Source organism: Panthera pardus, unplaced genomic scaffold (genome assembly GCF_024362965.1).
Source record: "Panthera pardus isolate Hobbes unplaced genomic scaffold, ASM2436296v1 HiC_scaffold_22, whole genome shotgun sequence".
Taxonomy (NCBI): domain Eukaryota; kingdom Metazoa; phylum Chordata; class Mammalia; order Carnivora; family Felidae; genus Panthera; species Panthera pardus.
Window position 1 is genome coordinate 47,497,703 of NW_026526788.1, and position 12,286 is coordinate 47,509,988.

General features: G+C 50.5%; 1 protein-coding gene across 1 annotated transcript in view; it reads right to left on the reverse strand.

Annotated features, from left to right (window-relative positions):
• Positions 1-5,560: 5,560 nt before the first annotated feature.
• Positions 5,561-12,286, reverse strand: part of ALOX5 (arachidonate 5-lipoxygenase) — a 49,899-nt gene continuing 43,173 nt past the window's right edge. The window contains exons 8-14 of the mRNA XM_053909705.1: positions 11,240-11,443; positions 10,416-10,502; positions 8,812-8,990; positions 8,401-8,522; positions 7,945-8,045; positions 7,427-7,597; positions 5,561-6,288 (exon numbers count right to left, since the gene is read on the reverse strand). Of these exons, the coding sequence (XP_053765680.1) occupies positions 6,109-6,288; positions 7,427-7,597; positions 7,945-8,045; positions 8,401-8,522; positions 8,812-8,990; positions 10,416-10,502; positions 11,240-11,443 (1,044 nt within the window). The 3' untranslated portion in view covers positions 5,561-6,108. The remainder of the gene's footprint in view (positions 6,289-7,426; positions 7,598-7,944; positions 8,046-8,400; positions 8,523-8,811; positions 8,991-10,415; positions 10,503-11,239; positions 11,444-12,286) is intronic.

Below are 12,286 nucleotides of genomic sequence, written 5' to 3' on the forward strand. Positions count from 1 at the left end.
TTTCCTGTTCACCCCTGTTCCCATACCCTCCAAAGCAAACATTGTGCTGATATTTGGGGTTTAGCTTGTCCTGGAACTTAATTTTAATTTTAATGAGGTTGCGTAGTTTATACTTTTGTGTAAGGGTTCTTTATGTCAGCACAATGTTTTTGAGTTTCATCTATGCTCCTGTATCAGCACATTCCTGTTTTATGCTGCATGATGTTCCATTGTATAAATATAGTTGTAGACTTGCGCTGTTTCCAGTTTTGGGCTATTATGAGTAGAATAGTAAGATTATTTTTGTGGACATATGTTTTCATTTCTCTTGAGTAAATACCTAGGCATGAAATGCTAGTTCAGAGAGGATAGAAATATGTTAGTTTTAGAAGGAACAAACGTTTTTTTGAAGCAGGTGTACCATTTTACATCCCCACCAGCAAGGTGTGAGGGTTCCAATTACTTCACATCCTTGGTCCAACATTTGGTGTTGTCAGTCACTAACCTGAAATACAAGAATTTTACTTTTCTCATAGATGTGTAGTTGCATTGTGGTTTTAATTTGCATTTGTGGTTTTAATTTGCATCTTCCCAATGACTAATGATGTTGAACATCTTTTTATGTGCCTCTTGTCATTTGTTTATTTGCCATTCCTGTCTATCTCTTTGTGTAAGGGGAGGCAGACTATAGTCCACTGACCAAATCCAGCCCATGACCTATTTTTGTAAGGCTTCTTGAGCTAGGAATGTGTTTTACAATTTTAAAAGGTGGTTTAAAAAAACTGAAAAAAAAAGTTTGTTTTAAAAAAATGCAGCAGATTGGGGGCACCTGGGTGGCTCAGTCAGTTAAGCCTCTGACTTCTGCTCAGGTCATGATCTCACCGTTCCTGAGTTCGAGCCCTGTGTTGGGCTCTGTGCTGATGGCTCAGAGCCTGGAGCCTGCTTCGGATTCTGTGTCTCCCTCTCTCTCTATCCCTCCCTGACTAGTGCTGTGTCTCTCTCTGTCTCTCAAAAATAAATAAATGTAAAAAAAAAAAAATGCACAGATTGTATGTGGTCTACCAAACCTAAAATATTTTACAGGAAAACATGTGCTTGACACTGCTATGGATTTAAAGTGTGTATCTTTTATATTGCATGTTGTTGGATATTGACTTTTAAAATTATTATGCTAATCTCTGCCTCTTAGTTGGAGTTTTTAGTCCGTAAACATTTGATGTAATTACTAAGTTGTGTCTACCATTTTATTATTTGATTTTTTTGTCCTTTCTGTTTTTTAATTTTTTTTTAACGTCTGTTTGTCTTTGAGAGAGACAGAGACAGAATGCGAGTTGGTTAGGGGCATAGAGAGAGGGAGACACAGAATCCGAAGCAGGCTCCAGGCTCTGAGCTGTCAGCACAGAGCCCAACGCAGGACTCGAACTCACGAGCTGTGAGATCATGACCTGAGCCAAAGTTTGACGCTCAACCGACTGAGCCACCCAGGCGCCCAGTCCTTTCTGTTTTTGTTTCTCCGTTCCTCTTTTTCTGCTTTCTTTTAAATTATTTATATATTTTCACAATTCCATTTTAAGTCCTCTCTTGGTTTTTCACTATACTTCTTTACATTATTTTTAGTGGTTGCTCTAGGGATTATAATCTACTACTTAAAATTTCACAAACTACTTAGAATTAATATTTGACCATTAGATATAAGATGTAGAAACCATGTGGCGGAAAAAGTCTATTAATATCCATTGCCTTTTATGCCATCTTCATATTGTGCTTACATGCATTATAAATGCCACATGACAATGCTATAACACTTGCTTTAAATAATCATATATGTTGAAGGAAGAGGGGGGAAAGTCTCTTAAATTTACCAAATATTTGCCATATCGGACACTCTCCCATCCTTCCTGAAGATCTGAGTTTCCATGAGAGCATTTCTTGTAGTGTAGATCTGCTGGCAGTAGATTCTCTTTATTTTACTTGAAAATTTCTTTATTTCATTTTCATACTTGAGGAACATATCTGAGAATTCTGTGTTGGTGATTGTTTTCTTTCAGTGCTTTACTTTTTTTTTTTTTTAAAGTTTATTTTGAGAGAAAGAGCATGAGCTACCGGGGTAGGGGCAGAGAGAGAGGGGAGAGAGAGAATCCCAAGCATGCTCTGCATTGTCCACACAGAGCCCAAGGCAGGGCTTGAATTTATGAACCATGAGATCATGACCTGAGTCAAAACCAAGAGTTGGTTGCTTAAGAGACTGAGTCACCAGGTGCCCCCTTTTAGCGCTAAAAAATGTTGTCTCAGGGGCACCTGGGTGTCTCAGTCGGTTAAGCGTACGACTCTTGATCTCAGTTCAGGTCTTGATCTCACAGTTGTCAGTTTGAGCCCTGCCTTGGGCTCTGCACTGGGCATGGAGCCTACTTAAAAAAAAAAAAAAATGTTGTTTTGTTGTCTTTTGGCCCCCACAGTTTCTACAAATTTTTAAAATTTTTTTTAATGTTTATTCATTTTTTTGAGAGAGACAGAGCGTGAGTGGGGGAGGGGAAGAGAAAGAGGGAGACACAGAATCTGAAGCAGGCTCCAGGCTCTGAGCTGTCAGCACAGAGCCTGATGCAGGGCTCAGACCCATGAACCATGAGATCATGACCTAAGCGGAAGTCAGACGCTTAGCTCACTGAGCCACCCAGGTACCCCTGGTTCCCACAGTTTCTGATGAAAAGTCATTTGTAATTCAAATCATTGTTTCATTGTATGTCACCTGTTACTGCTTTCAAGGTATCTCTTTAATCTCTCCTTTTGAGGAGTTTGACTCCTCAGGTATGGGTTTCTTTGTATTTATTCTGCTAAGTTTTGAGCTTCTTGGAGCTATAAGTTGTTCTCTCACCAAACTTGGGAAATTTTTGGCTTTTATTTCTTCAAATACTTGTTCTGCCCCATAGTCTTTCACCTTCCCTCTCCTTCTGGGACTCCAATTACATGTATGTTAAACCTTTTTTTTTTTTTTTTTTTTAACACATTTATTTTTGCGACACAGAGAGACAGAGCATGAGGAGGGTAGGGGCAGAGAGAGAGGAGACACAGAATCTGAAGCAGGCTCCAGGATCTGAGCTGTCAGCACAGAGCCCGACGCGGAGCTTGAACTCACAAACTGTGAGATCATGACCTGAGCTGAAGTAGGACGCTTAACCAACAGAGCCATCAGGTACCCCTGTTAAACCTTTTGATATCGTCCCATAGATCTCTGCGGATCTGTTCATGTAAACACATTCTCTTTTTGCTTCAGATTGGATCATTTCTATTGATCTGTCTTCAAGTCACTCTTTGCTCTGTTCTGCTGTATTAGTTATTTTTTCCAGATAGTTTTCAGTTCTATCTAGAATTTCCATCTGATGATTCTTTTTCCTCCTCTTCCCAGTCTTCTCCTCTTCCCCTCCTCCTCCTCCATTCTCTTTTACAATGTGTACTTCTCTGCTGAGATTTCCCATCCTTTCATGAATTGGTAACATATTTCCTGTAACCCACAGAGCATAGGTATAAAAGCTTCGTTGAAATTATTCTCTATTAAGTTCAACATCTGTGTCATTATATGGCAGTTTCTGTCAGTTGTCTTTTCCCTGAGAGTAGATCACATTTTCCTAATTCTTTGTATGTTGAATAATTTTGGATTGTGCTCTGGCTAATGCGAATGTTCTTTTTTTAGAGATTCTGAGTTCTCTTATATTCCTCTGAAAAGGATTTTTTTAAAGCAAGCAGTTAACTTGGTTGAGCTTAAATGGAAAACGGTTTAAAAGCCCAAATCTTGGGGTGCCTGGGTGGCTCAGTCAATTAGGCGACCGACTCTTGTTTTGGCTCAAGTCATGATCTCACGGTTTGTGAGTTCAAGTCCCGTATCAGGCTCTGTACTGTGACAGCACGGAGCCCACTTGGAAGTCTCTCTCCTTCTCCTTCTGTCCCTACCCCACATTTGTGTGTGTGCTCTCTCTCTCTCTCTCTCAAAATAAATAAACTTAAAAAAATTAAAAGCCCAGATCTCACGATAGTTGTTTCATCCTCCATTGAGCTGTCTGCAGTTTGCCCCCTGCCTGCTCGCTTAGGGGTCCGCTGGAGGTTTGCACAGAAGTGGGGCTTCCTGAAACGCCCCTGTGGCAGCACTGGAGTGGTGCTACTGAATATCCAGCTGCAGGGGAACTGACAGGGCCAGGTGCAGAGAACATATTTCACTGACAGCTCCAGCTGCCACACCTTTGGATCTATTGTGACCTTCATTCCTGTCAAGACCATTTTTGTCATTCCTGCCTGAAGCAAGATTTCTATAATGGGCCACTTTTGCTTGAGGACTCCATATTAGCTGGAGCGAGGCTTTCATGGAGGTGCCCTGCAGTCTGGAGCCCATTCTACCCAGTCCTTCCTTCCCTGTCCCCTGCCCTCCACAGGGTTGGACCTGCATCACCCTTCCTCTCCCTTCCTTTGCTCACGTGGCCTTGCTGATTCTAAAGGTTGGTGTGTTGGACATGGAGCCGAGTGAGTGCCTTTATCACAACCGTAGTTTATGAAGTCCATCACCAAGGTCACTCACAGTGTGGACAGTTCTCAGAGGGATGGAAGGGAGTTTGGGGTCTGGGCCTCACTCTGGTACCCATCCCAATGGTCAAGTTTCCTTAGAGGGTCTTGTGGTTTCAGGAGCACATGCATGCCTTCTCCTTTGCTTATTGGCCCTGGTGGAACCTTTTACTTAGACATTGAGCTTCTGGCCCAGCACATTTCCAGGAACTCTGGAGACCCTGTTGGTGATTCTGAAGCCAGGGGCTGGGGGTTATAGGTTGGGTCTGTGTGTGGGAGGAGGACACAATGGATCACCATGCCCAAACTCAGGGCTGGTTCTGCTTCTTGGGTGTGGGGAAAGAAATTCATTTTATATTTTCTTTTATTTTAATTTTAATTTTTTAATTTTATTTTAAGTTTATTTCTTTATTTTGAGAGAGAGAGAGGGGCAGAGAGAGAGGATCCCAAGCAGGCTCTGCACTGTCAGTGCAGAGCCTGCCACGGGGCTCAATCTCCCCAAATGTGAGATCATGACCCAAGCCAAAATCAAGCGCCAGATGCTTAACTGAGCCACCCAGGCGCCCCAAGAAATGCATGTTAAAAGTCATTTTGAGTCCTCTCTTGTTGGAGAAAACATCCCCCAGCTTCCAAGAGAGTACCTAGAACATGTCAGGTGCCTTGCAGGAGGAAAATGAGGAACCAGACCTGGGGCACACAAGGAAGGTGGGTGGGGTCCTGGTCCTCCAGGGGCTCTGGGTCCAAGGGAGAGACCGTGTGGGAGGATGACAACAGAAGTTTAGACAACAGCCTGGGAGATAGGTGAGCTGTGGGCAATGATGCCTCCCTAGACTGGATGACATTTGAGATGTATTCTGAAGAAAATTCAGGAGTTTCTGGGAAAAGAAGAGGGGGAACCACCTTCTATCCCGATGGGGTTTGAGGGGGAAGCTCTTGCTTAGATGGAATCACAGTGATTGTGGCTTTTTCTGTGGGGCAAGGGGATGTGAGCTGTTTGGGGGTGACTGGAACATAATACACGGAAGGACACCTATTTTAAATGCACTCCTTTATTTTTATGACAGCCAATTCTTAATTCATTCAACAAGGATTCATCTGGGTACCTACTATATGCAAGAAATTGGACCAAGCATAAATAGAACAGAAAATAATCATTCCATGTCTCCCAGTAAGAACGAACATCTATCAGTTGTCCTGACTTGCTGTTGCTGAGTGGCGTGCAAGCACTGAGCTAGGCGTAGGCAGGAAGCTACACAGTCCTGCTCTGTGTAGGACGTGTCCCTGCAGCGTATCCACATTGATCGAAGTATGGGATTCACTGAAAACTAGGGAACAAACTGGAAAATGCACCAAAGCTTAGGCTGAACGTGGCCCAACCTGGGCAGCCTTCGGTTTGAAGCCAGCCTGGGGCCTGGGGGTGGAATTGCCAGGAATCCTGGCAGCCTCAGAAGAGCAGGCTGCCAGCAGTTCTGCCCCAGGGCCGCCCGGTGTGCCTGCCCACCTGGGCAGGCTGGAGTCTGGCTGCTGAGCCCAGTCGCGGGTAGTCGGCCGTCTTCAAGGGAGACTGGCCCGGGTGGCCACTTAGATGGCCACGCTATTGGGAATCCGGTCTGGGGACAAGTAGTAATATGGCAGCTTCTTGTTCTTGTTGCGCTCAGCAATCACGCTGACGATGGCAGCAAGGTTCTTGCGGAATCGGGCCATAGCCTCTTTTACAGGCTTCTCGATGAAATGCTCTTCTGGGTACATGCCCAGGAATAGCTAAGGGCCCGGACACAGACAGACAGACAGACAGGTTACTCTTTGACAAGGGGGTGTAAACTGATAGGCCTTGCTTGTCTCACCCCCAGAGATGATCCCTTGGAAAGTCAGCAAGGGAGCACCTGCTCATTTCCCCCTCACCACCTGCCCCCCTGCTGAGAGTACCCCAAGAATGCTCCTGGGCTGGGGTCTTCAGATGAATGGGCAAAATAACTGCCGTGCTGCAGGGTGGCCACAACAGCTTGTAATGGCGGCAGGTGAATGCGGACGCTGTCGGTGGTCCCAGCTGTGCTGGGAATGTGGCTGTGCAGTCCTGCTTGGCCCTGTTCCTGTGTAGCATCCCTGCCTTCCCATCTGGGCTCTGGGCAGCAGGGACACAGGGGTTAGCACTAGCCTTTCCAGCCCAGGAGAGCCATGGCCACACCCTGTTGGGGTGCTGTGCTCATTTGTATACTCACGTGGTGACTGCAAACTAAAACTAGGCATATTTAAAAAAAAATTATTGGATTGTTAAAATTGGAAAGTTTCATACCCAGGGCTGAAAAGGGTGGGATTTTGGACTTAGTTTGTGGAGGGCAGATCAATCTCAACGTTCTTTGACCCAGAAATTCCTCTACCAGGAACACATCCTCTGGCCCTACTAAACATGTGTGCAAAGACACATATACAAAAAAAAAGATGTGAGGGACCAACACATTTGCAAAGTCCCCAGAACAACCTAAATGCCCCCTAAAATGCCCACAGGCCTGGGGGTGGTTGGAGTGGTAGTCATTCTGTGAAACACTGAGCAAATGCCATGGGGTCGTGTTTGAGATACTGAGAAACCCAGCTTTGACATTAGGTTAAATAAGGTGTATGTGCATGGGAATGTCTGGAAGGATACCCAGAAACTTCTTAGTTGTTACCTCCGGGAAGACAACAGTGGAACAGAGTGCCTGTGCTCTCCTGTCCCTCCCTCACCCTGAGCTCCAACCTGGTGCAGACCTAAGAACCCCCTGGGTACCCAGCCCTGGAAGTCAGGACTCCCTGAGAGCAGGCGTCCAGCCTAAGCCCTTAATCACAAAGCCCAGAGAGGGAGAAATGGGTTAACTCTGGGTGACCTGCCCCTAGAAGGGGCAGAATGGTGTCCAGTGCTCACCTCGTTGTCTTGGAACTGGCTTAGTGCCCACACTGCGCCCAGGTGCCAGCAGGAGCGGCCACGGTCTGGCAGCGTATCCACAATCTGCTCGATGGTGACCACGCCCTTGGTTGTTGGCGGTGGGGCCCGCATGGTTGGGGGGGCATTGGGGATCCAGGAGCACCAGTCATACTGTAGGGACAGCCACAGACACATGGGGGTGCCTCCTCAGCCAGCCACCACCCATCTGCGGCTGGCCATGCCCCTACCTGCCCGACAGAGCAACTGCCCAGGTGCCTCCCACCCTCCTCCATCTCCTCCTGCTCCAGCAGGACTGGGCCACAGTTCCCCACTCCGGCTGGCACCCTTGGCTTAGTGGGGAGAATACACTCAGGGAACGCGTAGTTTCTGGCCCCGAGGCTGCTGGAGATCAGTCCCGGAAGACGAGGAAGAGAGGCGGCCCTGCCTGGGCCCTTTAGGAGCGGCCTAGGTGACTCTGGCAATTTCCTGCCCAGAAGACTCATCCTGCCTTTGCCTACCTGGCCAAAGTTCACTGCTGCATGCTGGGCGGAGGCTGTGAAGATCACTACTGTCAGGTACTCCGAAAGCTTCTCTCTGGTCTTGATGGACTTGGGGAAGCCTAAAGCAGAGTCAGAGGCTGGCTGGGGAGGGACTGATGACCCACAGGCACCCTCCCCCAACCCTATCCCAGGACCTGAGCACCCCCACACAAGGGCTTGAGGGGCCCAGGCATGGACAAGACACTGTAAGGGTTGGCCCAGTGTTCCTGATGTTTCTGACCCTGGTTTCAGTGGCTGCAGAGAGTCCCTGAGATGTCCCCATAAGACATATTGGTGGGCAGGGCTCCCATGGGGGCTCTGGCCCTAGCACCAAGTGCTAAGATGGATGTCATGGGCCATGATCGCCCGAGGAAAGTCAGAGGTGAGGAAAGAGCAGAAGAGACAGCTAGAAGGAGAGCTGGGGGCAGTCTGTACCTGAGGTCTTCTTGCCCCGCATGCCATACACATAAACGTCCTTCACAAAGTCCTGCAGCTCCTGGTCCTCTGCCACCACCTGGTCACTCTTGTAGTAGATGCCTACCACCTCGGCCGTGAACCTGGCTCAGGAGGAGGGCCCAGCTAGGAGTGGGTGACTTGGCCAGGGTTTGCAGGGCTGGGCTCCTGAGCTCAAGGGCAGGGCTACACTGGTGGCCCTGTGACTTATTCCTTAATGTCCAGGCTCAGGTCACTCACCCCCGCCCCCACCCACATACCTTCCTTTCTCTATCAGTGCCCTGACAATGGAGCCATCCACTGGCCCACTGAGTCAGTTGTCAATGCCCTGGTCCTCTTCTCCTCCAGGACACCCTGCTCAGAGTGGGTCCTACAGCCCCAGCGTGCACTCACGTATTGATGGCCTCCCACACCAGGAGCCCATCGTCCCGGTAGAAGTAGTAGGGAATGTCTTCTGTGCTGTCCATTCCCCGAGCTTTGATGGCCTCTGGGAAGCACAGGGAGGTATAGGTCAGGTCCTGCATGGCCCTCTGCACCATCTGCACGTGTCCACCGCCCCCTGTGGCGTTGGCCTTGAGTGGGAGGGAAGAGAGCACTGTGAGCTGAGGTCAGTCGCCATTCTTCCTTCTTGCCCAGGGCTCACCGTAAGAAACCATGAGCGGGCACTGGGAGACCAGGCACATGGAGGGGCAAGTCCACATCCTGTGGGTTTAGGAGGTGGGGTAGGAGGGATGCTTAGCTCCGAGAATGCCAAGGGCAGCCCAAAGAGGCGGTTCTAGAAATGCACATCTGCTCGATCTCATGCAAGGGGGCTGCAGTGGAGGGGAGTGTGCAGAGACCGGGGGTGGGAGGGAAGCTGTGGGAGGGCGGGGCCTGCTCTGGTTCTGAGCACAGGCTGCCCTGGGGTGAAGAGAGGGGCATATACCAGCCACCATGACCCACACAGGTCTTTCGAGGGCCTGTTGTGTGCTTAGGTGAGGGCTGGAGAGAGGCCCAGGGAGAAATGCCGGTCCTCATCCCAGCTGCTGAGATGTAGGCACTCATGGTGGCTGAACAGTCAGGCCCCAGAAGCTTCAAGGAGGACTCGGGTACTGGGGTGCCACACATTGGGCCACAGGTCATTTGACCCAAGCCGGACTGTTCAGAGTTGCTCCCTGGACTATTTGGATGGGGGGTGATGGTCACCACATGGGAACATGAGAGCCTAGAGCTCCCTGTGATGAGGTGCCATTACCCCGCCCATGTCTGTCTGCAGAGCCTAGCTGGGAGAATGAGGCCAACACAGTTTTTAAAGAGTGGTAGAGTGCCGCCAGTGTGCTTGTCCCCTGGGGCCATTTGAGTGCCTGGGTTCATTTTGGGAGGGGTCGGAGGCTCCCCCACCTCACTATTGTCCAGGGTTTTGAGATAGTACACTTCTTTTCCAGCTTCAGCTGCTTTGACTTGGGTTTTGTCATTTGTAACCCAAACGATGGCTGAGGCTTACTGGTGACCTGGCTGCCTCACTAACAGGAGACGGAAGAGGAAGAAGGGCAGTGGTGAAGGCTGCCGGGAGGGTCCAGGCTTGGGAAGGCCACAGGGGGTCGGAATGGGCCAGGTGAAGGATGGGGAGGGAGGGGAGGGATCGTCTGCCCAGAAGTGCAGAGGGTGGGCGGTGGTGCTCAGTGAGGGCGCCAGAGCAGGAGGCAGGATCTACACCGCAAGCCAGAGGATGGCGGAGCAGCGGGAGGAGGCGACGGGGCCACATCGGCCGGCAGCGGAAGACGTGACAAGCAGGCAGTGCCTTCCGGAGAGGAGAGGTCCCTGGTGTGGAAGGGGCCAGAGACTGGCCAGAGGACCCGGGGCGCCTTCCCTCTGAGCGCCTCCTCCAGCCTCCCACCCTTCCCAGGCATCCACCGCCGTCGTGGTACCGAGGGGCCCGTCTCCCGAGAGGAAATCTGGTGTGGGCTTGGAGGTGTGGAGAAGTGGGGCCCTGCAGGAGGTGGGTAGGAGGTGCTCACCTTGTCGAAGAGGCCGTACTCGCAGATGAGCTGCTCGCGGGCCTTGGTGTTGATGGCGATGGTGAACCGCACGTGCGCCACCAGCAGCTGGGGGAGGGAGGAGCAAGGAGAAGGCCTCAGAGAAGGTCCCTCAGGCCTCCTGACCAGGTCTACTCTTCCCAGGTGCCCCCAGAGCCCTCTCGGCGTCCCACACCCCTGTCCACTGAGGAGGGGTGATGCTAGGGCCGAGGGAGGAAGTGAGGGTGGCCATGCTGATCTTCACTGCTGAGTAGCTGCTGGAGGCTGGTGGGGCTGGGGGGCGTGCAGCTTCCATGCTTAGTGACATGATGACGGTAAAAATGGGAATAGTGAACACGTGTACAAAGCTTAACTATGTGCTAGGCACTGTTTCAAGCTCCCCGAATTTGTTAACTATTTTGACTCTGACAATAATCCGAGGAGGCAGATGTATTATTTGCTCTGCTTTACGGATGGGGAAATGGGCCCAGAGAGGTCTTTAGGGCCTGCATCACCCCAGCAGTCAGTGCGAGGAGGATTCAGGGAGAGAGAAGGGCAGGGCTACCGCCTAGGATCAGACAAGGGTGACACTGACCTCATTTGCCTCTTCTAACTCTGCTCCCAGGCCAGGCCCGGGCTTCATGTGCTCAGGAGCCCGTAGGCTCAGAGCTGTAGCACTGCCCCCTGAGCATCTCTCCAGGGGCCCGTGTCTGCTGGCTACTCCCAGCCACAGTCCTGTGGGGGTGCCAGTGCCCCACCTCCCTCCCTCTGTCCACCCCCATATCCCAACGCCCTCCTCCACCGGCTGAGGCCGTAGCTTGCCGTACCTTGAAAATGGGGTGCACAGCGGGCAGCTGGCGGTACATGGCAATGCCAAAAACCTCAGACACCAGATGTGTGCGCAGAAGGTGGGTGATGGTCTGGTGGACGTGGAAGTCACTGGAGCGCACCCAGATTTTGGCCAAAAGCCAGTCATATTTTGCATCCGAAGGCAGAAAAATCGGGTTTTCATCCCCCGGGACTTGGTTGAGCTGATACATTAGAGAAAGAGAATACATGGCAATGTTTTGTTCTACATAGCTTACGGGAGAGCCTGGCTTCTCAGGAAACCCCAGAAGAATCCAAGTGTCTTACAACGGTGGTCTCTGAGTCACAAGAGGCTCACGGAGGAGGGCAGAGGGTCCAGGGTTTGCATTTCCCACCCCAGCGGCATCACTAGGATGCTGAACACCTTCCTGAGCCTCTCCTAGCTCTGGTTCCTCCATCTGCAACACTGCTTACCTCCCAGAGTTACGGCACGTGAACAATATGGCTAAAAACACCAGCAAGGAGCAGGATGGTGTTTCTACTCCTGCCTTCATCTCTCTCGCCTCCCTTGCCTGCTTGCTCCCTCCTGGTTTCCGCCCGCTGCTCTGACTGCTGCTTTTCCATGGCCCACACTTTCCTCTTTTCTTCCCTTAAAGGCTGCTGTTCCCCAGGCTCTGGCCGGTGTTCCTGACTTCCCTTCTTGCCCTTGATGAGCGCCTCCAGTTCCCAGGGCTCTCGGGCGCTCAGGATGCAGTGGCCTAGGTCACAGTCTCTTGAGCCCAGACCCGCAGCCAGTTGCCTCCTATAGGAGAGAACAGGCTTGCCTTTCCAGTTTCACCTCCAAGGTGGGGCCAGGGTGCCTTTTTTTTCCCCTAAAATGCAAATCCTGTTATGTCAATCTCCTCTTTGAAAACACTCAGTCACCTCTTAAAGCCAGAAAAGAAAAACCCCCAAACTCCATGATCTGGCCGCTGACGCCCCTGCTGAAGTCACCCTATGTTCAGCCCTCCCTGACCACCAATCCTTGGACCCCAGCTTTGCCCATGACAACCACCAGCCTGCACAGC